We start from the raw sequence: 20,159 nt of genomic DNA on the forward strand, positions 1-20,159 counted from the left end.
TATCGATAAATTGATTGCTATGTATTTTCGAGCAGAAAAAATATTGACCATTGAAATTGCTGCGTTGAATGTACAAATATCAAAGAAAAGGCTAAAAAAATTGTTTTCAATTGAACCAAACATTCAGCTGCCATCGCGAATATTGGCTTTAGAGTCTATTGGCCTTTGTCCAGCACCATTTGAAAAGGACAATCGATTCTCACTAATTGGTGCATACACAATTGGACTGATGTATAGTTTTGGCCAAAGAGTAGAAGAATGGTATTTATGAATAATGTTGCTATGGAAGTGAAACACCACTACAAGTTTTTTTTCGCGTCAATTGTTAATTACGTTTAGAGATAGCGAGACAATTTTGAGGATATTTTTGCAATATGTCAAAAAACTTTTTTATATGAGTTTAGATAAAATATTAATGATTTGGTGATTCTAAAAAAACCTAACAAATAAAGTCATTTCATTTTTATACCCTTCACCACACTGTGGTACAGGGTATTATGTATTTGTGCATATATTTGTAACTGGCAAAAGGAATCGAGATAGACCCATGGTTCGTTTTGAGAATATGCATAGAATCACTTTCTGAGTCGATTTATGCATGTCCGTCCGTCTGTTGTTGTTAAATTGTAAACAAAGTACAAGTCGCATTTTTGTTTCGAATTGGATGAAATTTGGCACAGCTCATTCATTTGGCCCAAGGAAAAACCATAATGAAATTGGGAAAAATCGGTTCAGATTTAGATATAGCTCCCATATATATTTTCGGCCGATTTAATATAAGTGGCGCAACAAAGTCCTTATATATATTTCGATTTACACGAAATTTTGTATAGCCTACTGAATTGTGTCTAGAGTGATGTGTGCTACGTTTCGTGAAAATCGATTTAGATTTACATATAGCTCCCTTATATAGTTTCGTCCGATTTTAGATAAATGGTGCACCAAAGTCCCTATATATTTTTCAATTTGCATGAATTTTGGTATAGCGTACTGAATTAAGTCTAAAATGATGTGTGTTAAGTTTCGTGCAAATCGGTCCATAGCTAGTCCGATTGACACAACTTTATTAAGTTAATATAAATTCATATCTGGCAAGTTTCCTTGAAATCGGTTTAGATATAGATATAGCATAACTTGTATATATAATTTCGACCTATTCATGTTTATTGTACACCAAGTAATCAATGGATGTCTGATTGAGATTAAATTTTAAATCGTGCAGCATACCAAATAGCGTGTGTCAAGTTTGTTTTAAATCGACTAACAAAATTTAGCATAGGTTGCAGAATGACATGTGAAGGGATTTATGTTAGTCGGTTTAGATAACACACATATTTAAGTTCGTTCAATTTCATGTCAATGTTCCTTCGAAAAGGCGACGTCTGGTGAAGGATATCATAAGTCGTTCCAGTCCGACTTTACTACTTGTTTGTATTTATGGGAGTTCATAAGAAATGTTGAAAACATTTTTGGATTCAGTTTAGAAACGCATTTTCAGCCGAATTCACTGTACATTGGGTATATTAATTTCGTTTTTCCGTTTGTAACGCATCAAATAATCATTTTCGGCCCTATTACATATATATATATATATATATATCCAGCGTATAATTCTATCACGTAAAGTTCTATAATGTCCGTTTGTCTGTCCGCCTATTGTAATCACTTGCCAAAAGTTTGCATAGAGTCTTTTGTCAGCAGCAAAGTTCGAAGATGGGATCTATCTGTCTCCGTTTAGGCAAAGCTCCCATAGAAGGGCACCCCCCTTTTTCGATACTTTCGGGTTTTTGAGCGCGTTTTCAGCCGAATTCGCTGAATTTTGGTACATTGGGTTCTTATTGGATACCAAATTTATTCATTAAAATTTTTAAATATAGGTCCACCATTTTTTGATCGTAATTTCCGACCGAATTGGCGGAACTAAAATTACGAATATAGGTCCATGTTTTCGGGTAGCCCCCATATAAGAGTTCCACCAATTTTCGGTATTCTGGCGTTCTTGAACGCGTTTTTCAACTGAACCCCTTTAATGGTAGTTCCCGTATATCCCCATTTTTATACCCTCCACCATAGTGGGGTTCTTGAGCGAGTTGTTAAACGCATTCCCTGTAATTTGGTATTTTGTAACAAATCTCTCTTCCACAAATTATTAATATTCGCTATATTAATATAGTTATCTGATTTGTTCCGCGATGTGGGTTTATACTCATGTAGTCGCATTCCACTAAAGTAGGGGGATATTCTGTTCTCGAAATATGGAATTCTAAGACCATTTAGCCGTCTGTTCCAATCATTCTATGTTCGGAAGATATCCATATAAAAAACCAGTAAGGAAAGTAGTAAAGTCGAACGGGGCCGACTATATGATACCCTTTACCACTATGAGTATGTTAAACAGGTCTATTAACATGAAATTGGATGAAATAAAATATGTGATATTTATCTAAATGTGAATCGACTTAGATTTATCCATAAACATGTCATTTGTTACAATGGGACAAAAGTATGTAAATCGACTTCAAAAAAATATTAATAGGTCATCCGTTGGGCTATGTCTGTACTTCTAGAAAACGCAACTATGTAATTCTATGCTCAATTTTATACGTTGTGCAAAATTTGATTTCAATCTGACTAACATGAGGAATTTCATGCCCAATTTAATTAAAATCGGGCGAAAGTATATATGAAAAAAAAATGAACTGATTTCAACGAAACTAGTCACAGGTTAGGTTATACTAATGTTAATACGTTTTGTTCCTATCAGCCATATATTGGTCCCTTGGTGCGTCAATTTGTTAAAATCAATCTATAATATAAGGGAGCTAAATCTCAACCGATTTTCACGAAACTTGGCACACTTCATTCTGGACTAAATTCTGGACAAATTTCGTGCAAATCGAAAGATATATGTGGACTTTGGTGTACCATTTACATTAAATCGGACGAAAATATATATGGGAGCTATATCTAAATCTGGACCGATTTTCACGAAACTTGACAGACATCACTCTATGCTCAATTCAGTACGTTATGCCAAATTACGTGCAAATCGAGGGTTATATAGGGACTTTGGTGCACCATTTACTTGAAATCGGACGACACTATATATGGGAGCTATATCTAAATCTGGACCGATTTTCACGAAACGTGGCAGACAACATTGTAGGCTCAATTAGGTACGTTATGCCAAATTACGTGCAAATCGAGGGATATATAGGGACTTTGGTGCACTGTTTTCATCAGTCTGGACTAAATTCAGTACGCTATGCCAAATTTCGTGCAAATCGAAAGATATATGTGGACTTTGGTGTACCATTTACATTAAGTCGGACGAAAATATATATGGGAGCTATATCTAAATCTAGACCGATTTTCATGAAACTTGACAGACATCACTATTTGCTCAATTCAGTACGTTATGCCAAATTACGTGCAAATCAAAAGATATATGTGCACTTTGGTGCACTATTTACATGAAATCGGCCGAAATTATATATGGGAGCTATATCGAAATCTGGACCGATTTTCTCGAAACTTGGCAGACATCACTCTAGGCTCAATTCACCATTTACCTTAAATCGGTAGAAAATATATATGGGAGCTATATCTAAATCTGAACCGATTTTTCCCAATTTCAATAGGGTTCGTCCTTGGGACAAACAAATGAGCTGTGCCAAATTTCATCTAAATCGGATTATAAAAGCGACCTGTACTTTGTTTACAATTTAACACCAACAGACGGACAGACGGACAGACGGACGGACGGACATGCATAAATCGACTTAAAAAGTGATTCTATGCATATTCTCAAAAGGAACCATGTGTCTATCTCGTTTCCTTTGCCTGTTACAAAAATATGCACTAAGACATAATACCCTGTACCACAGTGTGGTGAAGGGTATAAAAAACAAGAAATTTACACTTTTCAATTTATTAGTTGATTCTCATATATTCTGAGAATTCTTTTAAATTACATTTTGACAGTACAATCAGTTTGTGACAGATGATTGCGGTCATTTCACTTTCCACTTGTTTTTTTTCCTTTTGAAAACAACTGTTTATTTTCACATTGATACCATTATACTTAAATAAAATAAATATTCATGTTGGCATGAATTCCCTCTTAAATTTAAATTCTTAAGAAATTTAATTTAATTATTGTGAAGAAGTTTTTATAGCAAAAATTCCATTGAATTTTGGAACATCTAGTTTTTTTGTGGGTAAAGCATCACAATAAATAATACCCCAAAGGGGGCAATTTTTATAGCCTCCACTATTAGGTGGAGTGTTTGTTAAATTTGTCAATCCGTTTGCAACACTTCGAAATATTGACAGTAGATCCCACTAAGTATATATATTCTTGATCAGATTAAAATTCGATATCGATTTATGTATTTCTGTTAAGAAAAAGCTCTGACATTTTCACGTTTTGGTGTAGCCCCCATGTAACTGTAATATTCGGTATTTTGAGGATTTTGGATTTTTTTACCAAATTGGCTGAGATTTGGAATTTCTGATTTCCATTATATAGAACATTGAGGGCTACCCAAGTTTCAGGGTTACCCCATTTTACTAAAATCCCAAAATACTGAATATTTAGGGGATTCAGTATTTTGGGGATTTTGGAAACGTTTTCAAAGGAATTGACATTCAATTGGTATTTTATATTCTCATTGGGTGTCAAATTTCACTACCAAAAATTATTAATATTGACCTAAGTTTCAGGGTGGTCACCATATGGCGGTACGCACCAAAATTCGGTTAATATTGGCCCAAGTTTCAGGATAGCCACCATATCCCCAATATTCGGGGACTACCGCTCTCTGAGATTGATTGAATTTCCACATCTGAACTGACCGGGGATATGAGGATGAATAAGGAACTTGTAAATGGGCGCCTTGTGTCTAGGTGACCGATAAGATGGAATGAAAGTCGGGTGATGACCGACCGGGTTATTGTCGGCCTTTATAGATTTGTACAGGGTAGACCGACTTTGATCTTAGCCTGGGGTAATTACTTACAATCACGGTTCGTTAAATGCTTGTCTGACACTCCGGATTGTGGTTGGGGTGGGGGACCTGAGGTACTGCACGTACTGACTCACTGCATGTTTTATGACAACGTTAGAGACTTGGCCAGATTGGGTATTACCTAGAATTGTTGCGAACTAAAAAAAGTCGGTCGTGGGGACGAGACATATGCGAGACATATGTGTCTAATTGACAAAAAATACCTTAAATCGGGAGATACGGTTATATGGGGGCTATATCAAAACTTGGACCCAGGGACCCCATTTTGGATTTCTATATTTGCTTTGACATTAAAAACATGTATGCAAAATTTTGGCAGGCCTATGACCAGTGGTTCGGCAGTTATTGAGTTTATACCCAATTTTTGGGTAAAAAGTCGGGTATTTACCCACGTCTTTACAGTATCGCAAAACTATCCATTCTAAATCGTTTTGATAACAGAAACCCGGAAATAGGGTGTAAGATGTTGTATTACTCTATTCAATATAGTAAATACCCAAAACAATACCCACAAATGGGTATTTACCCAATTTACCGGTTATTTACCAAATTTACCGGGTATTTACGCTTTGGGTATTTACCCACTGCCCATCTCTAGTCATCTGGTTTATGGTCCTGTTTATGAGCTGCTTAACGTTCCCTGAGCCAGCTGCTGGCGTTGGGATTGGCGGTTGGGCGGTATTGGTGTGTGGCTTAATTCTGTGGAAGTCTCTTATTTGGCATGACCGTGGTGTTGTGGATGCACTTGGGGTGAGGTATGTGGGTTGCGATTGTGATAGAGTTGTGTTTTGGTTAGTGGCTCCTTTCTATGTATCGTTTAGTAGGTGGTCGCTGGTCAACCAAAGGCCGTAACAAATCCCATATATGAACGTTTCAGATATATGGGATTTGTTACGGCCTTTGGTTGATGTTTTTCGGGTATTTGGTCCGACAGGTTGGATACTCGTGAGGGTGTCTGGTCACTGTCCTGTGTGTGTGATTCGACCAGACGGATACCCGAGTGGTTACGGTCACTGTGTGGATGTGTTGTTCAGTGTGTGTTTCGGAATGCCCAAGAGGGTATTCTGGTGTTTGTTTTGTCTTTGCCTTTGCATTTACTGGTCCGGGATCGTGGACCGAAACTACTAGGGTTACCATTCCCAATCTTTGAGTTTGTGGTATTATTGTAGGATGGGATGGGAAACGGTTTTGCGATTGTCATCGAGAGGTGTTGGTTTTTCATCTGTTTTATACCCTTCACCACTCTGTGGTACAGGGTATTATGTCTTTGTGCATATGTTTGTAACAGGCAAAAGGAAACGAGATAGACACATGATTCCTTTTGAGAATATGTATAGAATCACTTTCTGAGTCGATTTATGCATGTCCGTCCATGCGTCCGTCCGTCTGTCTATCGATGTTAAATTGTAAACAAAGTACAGGTCGCATATATAATCCGAATTGGATGAAATTTGGCATAGGTCATTTATTTGGCCCAAGGACGAACCCTATTGAAATTGGGAAAAATCGGTTCGGATTTAGATATAACTCCCATATATATTTTCGTCCGATTTAATATAAACGGTCCCTATATATCTTTCGATTTGCACAAAATTTGGTACAGCGTAATGAATTAGGTCTAGAGTGACGTGTGCAAAGTTTCGTGAAAATCGGTTCAGATTTGGATATAGCTTCCATATATATTTTCGCCAGATTTAAGGTAAATGGTGTACCAAAGTCCCTATATATCTTTCGATTTGTACGAAATTTAGCACAGCGTAATGAATTAGGTCTATAATGATGTGTGTCAAGTTTCCTGAAAATCGGTTCAGATTTGGATATAGCTCCCATATATATTTTCGTCCGATTTTAGGTAAATAGTGCACCAAAGTCTCTTTATATGCTTCGATTTGCACAAAATTTGGCTTAGCGTACTAAATTGAGTCTAGAATGATAAGTGGTGAGTTTCGGGAAAATCGGTTGAGATTTCAATATATAGCTCCCATATATAGGTTCGTCTGATTTTATATAAATGATGCACCAACGTCCCTATATATCCTTCGATTTGCACAAAATTTGGCACAGTGTACTGAATTAAGTCTAGAGAGAGATGTGCTACTTTTCGTGAAAATCGGTTCAGATTTAGATATAGCTCCCATATATATTTTCGTCCGATTTTCGGTAAATAGTGTATCAAAGTCCCTTTGCATCCTTCGATTTGCCCGAAATTTAGCTTAGCGTGCTGAGTTAAGTCTAGAACGATGTGTGTTAAATTTGGGGAAAATCGGTTTAAATTTCGACATATCTTCTATATATATTTTCGTCCGATTTTATGTAAATAGTGCACAAAATTTGGCATAGCGTACTGAATTAAGTCTAGAAAGGTGTGTGTTAATTTTCGTGAAAATCGGTTCAGATTTAGATATAGCTCCCACATATAGAAAATATATTTTTAACAACGCGGCGTACCGAATAGCGTGTATCAATTTTGCTATAAATCGTTTTCATAAATTTTCCCATGTTACGCAGGCGGCGCTAAATCTGCTCGAATATTAGGGTAGGTTGGAGACAGAGGGAACATAGACTTGCTGTTGTTAGGATACATATGTACAATATACGCAAAGTGGTGAAGGGTATCATATAGTCGGCCAGTCCGACTTTACTACTTTCCTTACTGGAGAGCTCACAGCTGTTCGTTTCAAAGTAGTAGTTACGTCCACGGAAACGTGCAGAAGTTAGTCTGTGGGGGACCATTCCTGAACTAGCAGGCTTGTTGGGAGGGGTGAACTAGGAGCCTTGTTAGGAGGGGTGAGATTCTTGGTGGTTACCAATGTCATAAGGTGTTGGTGGTCACTTTAGCTTTTTATCTCCTTACAGAGATTGTTTCATTGTAGAGAGCCTACAAATATAATCTGAGTTGAGGCTATAGTCTGTGGGTGACCAGTCCCGAAGTGTTTAGATACAGCTCTTACATATAAAATTGTTTTGTGTTTTCGGCCAGAAGCAATCAACAATATTGGCCATTGAAACAATTGGTGCTGTGAATGTTCAAATATCAAACAACAGGCTACAAAATCGTTTTCAACTGAACGAAACATTCAGCTGCAATTGCACATATTTCCTTTAGAGTGTATTGACCTTTGTCCAGCACCATTTTAAAAGGGGCATTTATTTCTCGGTAATTGGTGAATAAAATTGAACTGATGTATTGTTTTTTGACCGTATAGTGGACATTATACTGATGAAGCCTCAGTAATTTGCTTGTCCCGAAATAGTTCATTACACTTCAAGTGTTAACTATATTTAGAAATAGGAAAACTATTTGGAGTTTTTAAACATAACATCGATATATGCGAGAAACACAAAAAAATACCACGGATATAGGCGCTGCTCCGGCTTTTCCTTGTTTGTTACCAAATACATAAATTCGCTTCGCAATTCAAAAATATTTATCATCAATGTTTTTCAAAGTATTCTCCAAAATGAATTAATGTCATAAATGTTGATGAGCTCCAAACAGTTGATCAGATCACTTCTGTCGATGAAAATTGTTGACCTCGCACTTTGATACCCTTAGCCTAATGGCTAATGAGGCTATATAAATATTGATATCATGAAAATGTGCTTCGTCGAAATTTTGGTTTTAGATGCCGAGTCCCATTGAATTTGGTGTCGATTTACAAATCAAATGATGTGTGAGAGCTATATATTAATCTGGACCTACTCGAACAACCGTGGCATAAACCATTTGATATGCAGCAGCGCAGTGTGCTGCCAAAATTTGTTATCTCGATTGGATAATTGCTTATTAGTTGGTGCAGAATTTGCATGAATTCAGATGAATATATTTAGCGTTTATATCTACATCTGAATATTCGGTACGCTGTGAACAAATTCGTCCCCAGTCGGACAAACTTTAGTTATTTGATACACTATGTATATGAAATCGGAAGAACATGTGTATGTATGCTATGTACAGTCGAATTCGGTTAAGCGAAAACGCCTAACTTCCGAAAATGTTTTTGCAACAAAAAAGTCCTTCTCTTATACAGATTTTCAATTAATCGGTTTTTCTTTTAAGCGAAGTAGACTGTTTGAAAATTCATCCGAAATATTAGTTTAACATTTTTAGCTTCAATTAACTGATTTTTTCGATAAACCGGCGTTCACTTATCCGAATTCGACTGTATAAACATGGACCGATTTAATCAAATTTCGATTTCATTCCAATACACTATGCAATAACAAACATAGGCTCATCGGTGCACCATTTGAATAAATCGGACCAAAGGTTGTTTGGTGCGCAATTTATATAAAATCGGAGGAAACTATTAATGGAAGATATATATGTCAAGAAAACATTGCATACATAAAACTGGACATAATTCAGTACGCTCTGAAAAATCTGATCTCAATCATGAATGTGATCTATATAGACATATATATATGTGTGTATATAAGAGCTATATCTAAATCTGAACCGATTTCAACAAAACTTCGCATATATTAATCAAGACTTCATTACGCTGTGGTGCACCATTTATTTAAAACCGGCGACAAATATATGGAAGCTATATCTAAATTTAAACCGATTTCAACAAAACTTCACGGACGTCAATCTGTGTTAATTTTGTCTTAATCGGATCAACCTAGGAATTTTGGTGCCACATTTACATAAAATCGGACAATATGGACGCTATAACCAAATCTGGACATATTTTCATCAATTTCTATAGCCAAATTAGTGACTAATACCAAATTTCAGCAAAATCGGACCATAAATGCGACCTGTATTTTGTTCACCAGAATTCATGGACGGAGAGACGAACGTTCATCGTTCATCAAATCGACTCAGAAATTGATTCTATGCATATTCTCAAAAGGAAACATGTGTCTATACTCATATATAAGACTATGAGTATGCTGCTAGTCAAGGACCAATATTTCGCGGCGTTACAAACTCTTGGGACCACACACAGCAAAAAAAAAAAATATATATATATAAACCAGTAAGGAAGGTATTAAAGTCGGACGGGGCCGACTATATGATACCCTTCACCACTATGGTGAACTATTAACATGAAATTGGATGAAATAAAATATGTGATATTTATCTAAATGTGAATCTACCTAGATCTATTCATAAAGTATGTAAATCGACTACAAACAAATATAAATAGGTCATCCGTTGGGCTATGTCTGTACTTCTACAAAACGCAACTACGTAATTCTATGGTCGATCTTGTAAGTGGTGCAAATTTGATGTCAATCTGATTAACATGAGGAGTTTGATGCCCTATTTATTTGAAATCGGGCGAAAATATATATGGAAGCTCTATCCAAATATTAAGTGATTTCAGACAAACTTGTCACAGGTTAGGTTATACTAATTTCATAACGTTTTGTTCCTATCAGCCTATTGGTTCCTTGGTGCGTCCATTACTTAAAATCACTTTATAATAAAAGGGAGCTATATCTAAATCTGGACCGATTTTCACGAAACAAGGCATACATCACTCTAGGCTCAATTCAGTACGTTAAGCCCAATTTCGTGCAAATCGAAAGATATATAGCGACTTTGGTGCACCATTTACACGAAATCGGAAGAAACTATATATGGGAGCTATATAGAAATCTGGACTGATTTTCACGAAACAAGGCAGACATCACTCTAGGCTCAATTCAGTACGTTATGCCCAATTTCGTGCAAATCGAAAGATATATAGCGACTTTGGCGCACCATTTACACGAAATCGGACGAAACTATATATGGGAGCTATATAGAAGTCTGGACCGATTTTCACGAAACTTGGCAGACATCACTCTAGGCTCAATTCAGTATGTTATGCCCAATTTCGTGCAAATCGAAAGATATATAGCGACTTTGGCGCATCATTTACACGAAATCGGACGAAACTATATATGGGAGCTATATCTAAATCTGGACCGATTTTCACGAAACTTGGCAGACATCATTCTAGACCTAAATGATTAGGCTGTACCAAATTTCGTGCAAATCGAAAGATATATAGGGTCCGTTTACATTAAATCGGTTAAATATATATATGGGAGCTATATCTAAATCTGGACCGATTTTTCCCAATTTCAATAGGGTTCGTCCATGGGCCGAATAAGTGACCTATGCCAAATTTCATGCAATTCGGATCATAAATGCGACCTGTACTTTGTTTACAATTTAACATGGACAGACAGACAGACGGACAGACGGACATGCTTAAATCGACTTAAAAAGTGATTCTATGCATATTCTCAAAGATATAGCCGATTTATTGTGCCAGCATCATAGGTTTGTCTTTTGTCTGCAGGCAGATCAAGATTGGCTATATCGATCCACGTTTGGGCATAGACCCCTTATAAGGGTACCGCCCAATTTTCGAAATTTTAGGACTTTGAGTGCGCTTTTCAACCGAATTCGCTTTTCAATTCCAAATTTCTTCACTAAAAATTATAAATATGGACCCATTTTTTCAGGTAACCCCCATATAAGACACCCTCAGTTTTCGGTATCTTGGGGTTCTTATAAGTGTATTCTACCATTCTAAGATGGTTTAGCCATCAGTTGTAATCAGTGTTGCCAAAACACTAAAAAGTGTTAATACCAGTTTTGTGGGGTTTTCGAGAATGGCATATATGCAGAAAACTGTCAACGCGAAGGTTTGTACATAGTCCTCATATTAAAGTACTGCTCTATTTTCTGCTTCTATTTTCTCCATATTTTGACATAACCCCATTATAAAGTGGAACGTGACCCATTTTCGGTACACTGAAGTGGTGTTTAAAACCGTTCAGATGTGTTTTAAGCCATGCTTGCATTTGGCATTCCTGCAAAATTAATACGGCTAGGCAGGATAACATTAACTAGTACAATGTGATCAGTTAAAGTAGGAAAGGACCTCTCGGAGCCTTTCAATACCGAACGAGGATTCAGACAAGATGAGAGTGTCGTCTGACCTGTTCAACATTCTGCTTGAAAAGATCATACGAGATTCAAATGTGAACAGAAATGGTACTCCGTACACCAATCAGCATATGTTACTCGCCTACGCCGACGACATCGACGATCATTGCGATCGGTAACAGCCACCTTTGAACGAATTGGGAAGGAGCCTGCCAAAGTTGGACTAGCAGTAAATGGCAAAAAGACCAGGCTGATGGTCTCGGGCCAACGGTGGAACTTGAAAACTACAGCTTGGAGGTAGCGAACGATTTTATATACCTCGGTACTGCCATAAACAAAACTAATACAATCAGCTGTCAAATCCGAAGAAGAATACTGCTGGAAAAATTCTCCAGAAGATCAATGGGTCGATCTGCGTCGATGCTGAATATTGCCGTCGAATGAACCATGAGCTATACAATCTATTCTCAGACATCGACCTAGCGACTACGTTGGCTAGGCCATCTTGTGAGAATGGATGAAGATGCCCCAGCTCAAAAGGCATATAAAAGAGAGCCAAGAGATGGAATCCGATGGAATAAAAATTTCTCATCGGCCGACCATGAGATTTTTTACTTGTCTACAGATGTACTGACACTTTTTAACATTGAATAATCATAGCGTGAAACATAGGGACATTTTAATGCGTCAATTTGAAATCGAAGTAATGCCCAAAATTTTAACAAATTCCAGAAAAAATAAAAATGCTAAAAAAGGTGCTAGGTGCTAGATCACTTTTTTTGGTGCTAAATAAGTTTGAAAAGTGCTAAATCTAGCACTAGAAGTACTAAATTGGTAACACTGGTTGTAATCATTCCGCTTTCTAAGGAAATCATGATAAAAAACTCGAAACTGATGATAATGAAATATATCGGCCAGCATTTAGGCATAATTCCTACAGTATGTAATCTAACTTTGTAATCTAAATTGCAGAAGTTTGAGGATTGTATATTCTACCATGCGTTATTAGTATCAGTCCACGCTTTGGGGTTTTCATTAAAAATTGCCGAAATTTCATTGCAAGTATCTTTCAGTATACCTATGGTGGAGGGTGTGCAAAGTTCGGGCCTGCCGAACTTATCGTTTTTTCACTTGTTTAATTTAGTTTATGGTCAAAAATAGGCGAATTTCCATTTTTTCAAAGATCCGCCACTTTGTTTATTTTTGGGCGAAATCAATAATTCTAGTATAAACTAGAGCCAGATTTTATTGACTTCTTTCTAACACCCTTGGAATCGCCATCAAAAATAAGGACTTTTCTTTGATCTCAAAAAAACAACCACATTTTGCAAATTATTCTTCTTTTTATATCATTCACCACACTGTGGTACAGGGTATTATGTCTTTGTGCATATGTTTGTAACAGGCAAAAGGAATCGAGATAGACCCATGGTTCCTTTTGAGAATATGCATAGAATCACTTTCTGAGTCGATTTATGCATGTCCGTCCGGCCGTCTGTGTGTCTGTCTTTCCATGTTAAATTGTAAACAATGTACAGGTCGCATTTACAATCCCAAATGGCATAGGTCACTTATTCGGCCAAGGACGAACCCTATTGAAATTGGGAAAAATCGGTTCAGATTTAGATATAGCTCCCGTATATAGTTCCGCCCGATTTTAGGTAAATAGTGCACCAAAGTCCCTGAAAATCATTCGATTTGCACGAAATTTGGTACAGCGTACTGAATTAAGTGTAGAATGACTTGTGCTAAGTTTCGTGAAAATCGGTTCAGATTTAGATATAGTTCCCATAAATAGTTTCGCCCGATTTTAGGTAAATGGTACACCAAAGTCCCTGAAAATAATTCGATTTGCACGAAATTTGGTGCAGAGTACTGAATTAAGTGTAGAATGACTTGTGCTAAGTTTCGTGAAAATCGGTTCAGATTTAGATATAGCTCCCATATATAGTTTCGCCCGATTTTAGGTAAACGGTGCACCAAAGTCCCTAAAAATCATTTGATGTGCACGAAATTTGGTACAGAGTACTGAATTAAGTGTAGAATGACTTGTGCTAAGTTTTGTGAAAATCGGTGCAGATTTAGATATAGCTCCCATATATAGTTTCGCCCGATTTTAGGTAAATATACACCAAAGTCCCTGAAAATCATTTGATTTGCATTCCGTGCATGAAATGATGACGTGTGCTAAGTTTCGTGAAAATCGGTGCAGATTTAGATATAGGTCCCATATATAGTTTCGGCCGATTTTAGGTCAATGGTGCACCAAAGAACTAAGTCTTGAATGATGTGTATTAAGTTTCGCGAAAATCGGTTCAGATTTATATATAGCTCCCATATATAGTTTCGCCCGATTTAATGTAAATGGTTCAACAAAGCCCCTATATATCATTCGATTTCCACGAAATTTGGCATAGCGTGATGAATTAGGTCTAGAATGATGTGTGTAACATTTATTGAAAATTGGTTTAGACATAGGTCCCATAAATATGTTCGACCGATTCAATATAAATAGTGTACAAAAGTCCTTATATATCCTTCGATTTGCACGAAATTTGGCGTATGTACTGAATTGAGTCTAGAATGATGTGTGTAAAATTGCCTGAAAATCGGTTGAGATTTGCACAAAATTTTGCACAACGTACTTAAGATAGTTTAGCCAAACGTGTGTCATGTTTTGTTGGAATCCGTCCAGATTTGGATTATACCCTATATGGTGTCGTATTAGTCTAACCTAAACTGTGACAAGTTTCGTTGAAGTCCGTTCATATTTGGATATAGCTTTCTTATCTATTTTTTCCGATTTTATGTAAATGTTGCACCATACTCTTCATGTTTTTTTCAGAATAGAATGACGTACTTGAGTGTGGAAGTACAGATGTAGCCCATATATATCGAACCGACTTCGTGTTCCAAGTGTTCAACGGTTGATATTTGCTTTAAATCGATTTAGATTATTTTGTTCATTGTATCAATGGACGGCATGTTTATGGATTGATCCATGTCCTTCACCCACTTTCATGTTAATGGTCCTTCTGTTAGGTGCATCTATTAAATATACCCATAGTGGTGAAGGGTATCATATAGTCGGCCCCGTCTGACTTTACTACTTTCCTTACTGGTTTTTAAATGTGTACCAACTAGCCCAATGAACATCTTGAAAATTTTAAATAGAGAATGACGGGGTTCCCCTTAAAAGTTCTATATAGAATATTGCGATCAATATTCTGATTTTAACTAATGCAGACGGACAGATAGAACAAAAGCAACCTAGAAATAATTTCCGATCAAGCAAATATATACTTTAGCGAGCTGTTGCAAACGAAAAATCAGATTAATACAAAATTTTCTTTCAACATTTTAGACTTGTCATTCCACCGTACCACCTCCTCTTGTGTTTACCCATACGTTATGTTATACATCAAATTACATTCTGTTTGTAATACTCAACGGTATAAAAAAAAAACAATAAAAATATGAGATAAGAATAATGTTTACACTTACATCAAATCCTTGTATGGAATGATACGAACGATTAAAGATGCGGCTCATCACCAGGCGTCCATCGTAAATATCGCCACCCATCTGAAGGACTTCTGTTAAAGCTCTGGCATAAATCTGGACGCTGTCGTATAAATGCAGAGCATAAATGGGTACCTGCGGGTGTATTTATGTATGTACATGGTATGTGGATATATGTGGGTGGTGGAGAGGTTGAGAAAGATGTGTGGATGGATGTGTGTAAGGAGTGTGAGTGCGTTTGTGTGTGTGTTCAGCAGTGAATAAAAATTATGTTAGGGATTTTTTTCGGGAGGGTTTCTTTTTTATTTTTTTTCTTCTTCTTATTCTCGACATTACAACTTACCGAAATATTGTCAAAGACACGTTCATGGTAGGGTACTAAAAATGGATGTTTGCGTGAATACTCCTTGATTTTTGTACATTTTTCACTGTAACGAAAATAAGGTGGAACGACAATGAAAGGCATGAAAGGGATTAAATGTTATTGTTTATGTATGTGTTATGTTGTATAAATATGTATGAGTGTATGTACATATGCTGGTATCATAGTCCGTGTTAAAACCTTGAGGGCTTTAAATACATGGCTTTTGTTTTTTTATTATTAGTGGGCGGGAAATGTTGAATATTTTTAAATTTCTTGGTAATCTTTAGCTTACTTGATATGCCATAAATATTTAATCTTCTTATGTGTTATTATGTACCGCATACTCCTACCAGGTCTTAAATGACTCAAAATATTGGTGAGGATCTCTCACGTATTGATATATTTTATGCAGTTTTTGTTTGTTTGTTTTTAATTCCCTTTCAGCAAAGGCCCATGAAATACTACTTGGTTTGTAAAAAATTTTAGATATTGGTAGGAGTGGAGTTCAAAGCTAATGTGATTGCGATTAACGTCCCTCTGGTCAAATATAAGATGATGAGCTTTAAAAAAAATCCACCAAATAATTAGTAAGTGAAGTTCAAAAGTCGGACAGGACCGACTATATGATACTCTTCACCACATTGAGTACATACAAGACATAGCATCACTGGAGGACCATCGATTTCAACAAACTGAACTTAATTCAGTACGCTGTGCAAAATCTTGTCTCAATCGGACAAATATGGAGATTCTCTTGCACCATTTACAAACATTAGAAGGTTGGTGCACAATTTATGTAAATATGTGGGTGCTATATCGAAACCAGAACCGACTTTTCCGAAACTTAGCACACATCATTCTAGACATAAATCAGTACGCTGTGCCAAATTTCATGTAAATCGAAAGTTATACAGGAACTTTGGCGCACCATTTACATAGAATCGGATAAAACTATATATGGGAACTATATCTAAATCTGATTTTCTCTAAACTTGGCACTTATCATTCTGGACCTAATTCAGTACTCTAAGCAAAATTTCGTGCAAATCGAAGGATATAGAGGGACGTTGGTGCCCCATTTACCTTAAATCGGACGAAACTATATATGGGAGCTATATCTAAATCTGAAGCGATTTTATCGAAACTTGGCACACATCATTCTACACCTAATTCAGTACTCTATGCCAAATTTCATGCAAATCGATTGATATATAGGGACTTTGGTGCACCATTTACCTAAAATCGGACGAAACTACATATGGGAGCTATATCTAAATCTGAACCGATTTTCTTTCTTGGCACACATCATTCTACACCTAATTCAGTACTCTATGCCAAATTTCGTGCAAATCTAATGATATATAGGGACTTTGGTGCACCATTTACTTTAAATCGCACGAACCTATATATGGGATCTATATCTAAATCTGAGCCGATTTTCTCGAAACTTGGCACACATCGTTCTACACCTAATTCAGTACTCTATGCCAAATTTCGTGCAAATCGAAAGATATAGAGGGACTTTGGTGCCCCATTTACCATAAATCAGACGAAAATATATATGGGAGCTATATCTAAATCTGAACCGATTTTTCCCAATTTCAATAGAATTCGTCCTTGGGCCAAATAAGTGACTTGTGCCAAATTTCGTCCAAATCGGATCATAAATGCGACCTGTACTTTGTTTACAATATAACATCTACAGACGGACGGACATGCATAAATCGACTCAGAAAGTGATTCTATGCATATTCTAAAAAGGAACCATGTGTCTATCTCGATTATTTTTGACTGTTACAAACATATGCACAAAGACATAATACCCTGTACCACAGTGTGGTGAAGGGTATAATAAGAACTATCAAAAATAAGAACTACCATAAGAACTATCACTCGGAAAACCGCTCCCACTATGAACAAGCAACGAAAAAGAAAACCAGAATCAGACTACCACCACAAAAACGTATAAAAAACTACGATCTGCGAATCTGCACTTGGAATGTGCGTACGTTGTACAGAACTGGCGCAGTTAGAGCTTTGGTGGATGTACTCAAGACTGGAAAGGCGATGGAAAGGGACTGGCGTAAGTAAATCAGGAGATTACGCCCTGTATTATTGCTGCCATGAAACGAGACATGAATTTGGTTGCGGATTTATGGTTAACAGGAGAATAAAAGACCTCGTCTCCAGATTCACTCCGGTAAATGAGCGAATTGCTATAAACCAGATAAAAGCGAAATTCTTCTATATCAGTCTTATTTGCGCCCATGCTCCGACCGAAGACAAAGATGAGCAGACCAAAAACATATTTTCTGAGCGCCTAGAAACAGCATATGATCGCTGCCCTGCTAGACGATTTCAATGCAAAAATCGAGAGGAAATATTTTTGGTCCCAACGTCGGAAAATTTAGCCTCCATGAAGAAACATCCGACAACGGCATAAGGGTTGATTGACTTCGCGGCAGCAAAAAACATGATTGTTAGCAGCATCAGATTCAAGCATCTCGATATACACAAGGCCACCTGGATTTCTTTCGATCGAACAACGAGAAAATCGAATGATGTAATAGACGGTAGGCATTTATCCAGAGTTTTAGACGTTCGATCAATCCGAGAAGCGAATATCGATTCGGACCTTTACTATATACCACAAAATTTCGCACTTGTCTTAATGTAGCAGCAAAGGAGCGATCTAATGTAATACGGAAACTCGACGTCGAAAAGCTGCAAACACAACAGGTAGCAGAAGCCTACTGTGCTCAACTTACCCAGCTGCTTGACGAAAGCATTCCTTGTCCCGATAACAATATAAAAACACAATGGCAAAGAATTACTCACTCCCTACAAACTGCAGCAAAAGCAGCAATTGGGTACCAAAAAAACACCATTATGAAACCCATGGTACGATCAGGAGTGTCGTAATGCTACTGATACACGTAATGTGATGGAGAATTATCGGGAGAAAATGAGAGTGGAGAAACGTATTTTCAGAAAAAAGAAGAAAGAACAAGAAAAACGTGAGAATGAGCAAATCGAGATGTACAGGAGTCAGACTGAAGTCCGGAAATTTTACCAACGAGTAAAACACCAAACCGAAGGCTTTGGTGCATGCACAACCTCCTGTAGAGACGAAGAAGGAAACCTGGTGACAGATACAGACAGCGTGTTGTGGATCTGGAAGGAGCATTTTGAAAAGCTTCTGTTATCAAATAGTGGCGGTGAAGAAGATACCTCAGAAACAATAAGAGATGATGGTATAGAGTGTATACCACCTAGTCAAGATAAGTTAGAGTATCAATCAATCGGCTGAATAATAAAAAAGCAGCCGATGGGTTACCAGCCGAACTATTTAAGACTGGTGGTCAGATTTTGGTCAGGAGCATGCACCAGCTGATGGGTACAATTTGGCTAGAGGAACGAATGACCAATGATTGGGACCTCAGCATCCTAGTGTCATATATAGAGGAACAAATCTACTTCCCATCGCTGAAGCCAATGGTCAATGACATTATTGGATCATACCAATGCGGTTTCAGGCCTGACAAACGCCCACCATTGACCAGATTTTGACTTTGCGCCAGATCCTGGAAAAGACCCACAAAAAACATTCCACCTATTCGTCGACTATAAAGCCGAATTCGACAGCCCTATCCGTTCAGAGGAGTTTAAAGCGTTCGGCATTACTGCAAAATTAATACGACTATGCGGGATAACTTTAACTGACACAATGTTAGGATTCAGACAAGGTGACAGTTTGTCGTGTGATCTTTTTAACATCCTGCTGGAAAAGGTGATACGAGACGCAAAGGTGAACAGAAATGCCATTCTGTACATCAAACAGCATATGTTACTCGCCTACGCCGATTACATCGATATAATGGGACGAACATTGCGAGTGGCAACAGCCACCTGTGAACAAGTTGAGAAGGAGTCTGCCAAAGTGGGTCTGGCAGTAAATGGCGAGAAGACCAAGCAGATGGTTACAACGCGCAAGTCATCCAGTAGACTCGGCCCAACTGTGGAACTTGAGAACTTCAGCTTCGAAGTAGTCAAAGATTTTATATATATCTTGGTACCGCTATATATAGAACTAGTGGTATCAATTTTGAAATTCGGAGAAGAATAGTGTTGGCCAACTGAGCAATTAGGTCGAGGTAAACAATTAGGACCAAACTCACACCCTACAAGACACTGATGGTACCCCTGCTGATGTATGGATCTGAAGCATAGGTACTTGCGTAAGCAGATGGGGCAGCTCTAGAAGTGTTCGAGAGAACATTTCTCCAAAAGATCTATAAGCCGATCTGCGTTGACGGTGAATAAGCCAGTCGAATCAACATAAGTT

General features: G+C 37.3%; 1 protein-coding gene across 1 annotated transcript in view; it reads right to left on the minus strand.

The window, feature by feature from the left end:
* The window catches only part of LOC133333699 (guanylate cyclase 32E-like), a gene marked incomplete at its 5' end in the record, with an annotated part of 68,300 nt that overhangs the window by 37,412 nt on the left and 10,729 nt on the right, over positions 1 to 20,159 (minus strand). The window contains 2 exons of the mRNA XM_061541986.1: positions 15,433 to 15,585; positions 15,794 to 15,878. Of these exons, the coding sequence (XP_061397970.1) occupies positions 15,433 to 15,585; positions 15,794 to 15,878 (238 nt within the window). The remainder of the gene's footprint in view (positions 1 to 15,432; positions 15,586 to 15,793; positions 15,879 to 20,159) is intronic.

Source organism: Musca vetustissima, unplaced genomic scaffold (assembly GCF_032173495.1).
Source record: "Musca vetustissima isolate MV318-11 ecotype Yass unplaced genomic scaffold, APGP_CSIRO_Mvet_v1 utg106360, whole genome shotgun sequence".
Lineage (NCBI taxonomy): Eukaryota > Metazoa > Arthropoda > Insecta > Diptera > Muscidae > Musca > Musca vetustissima.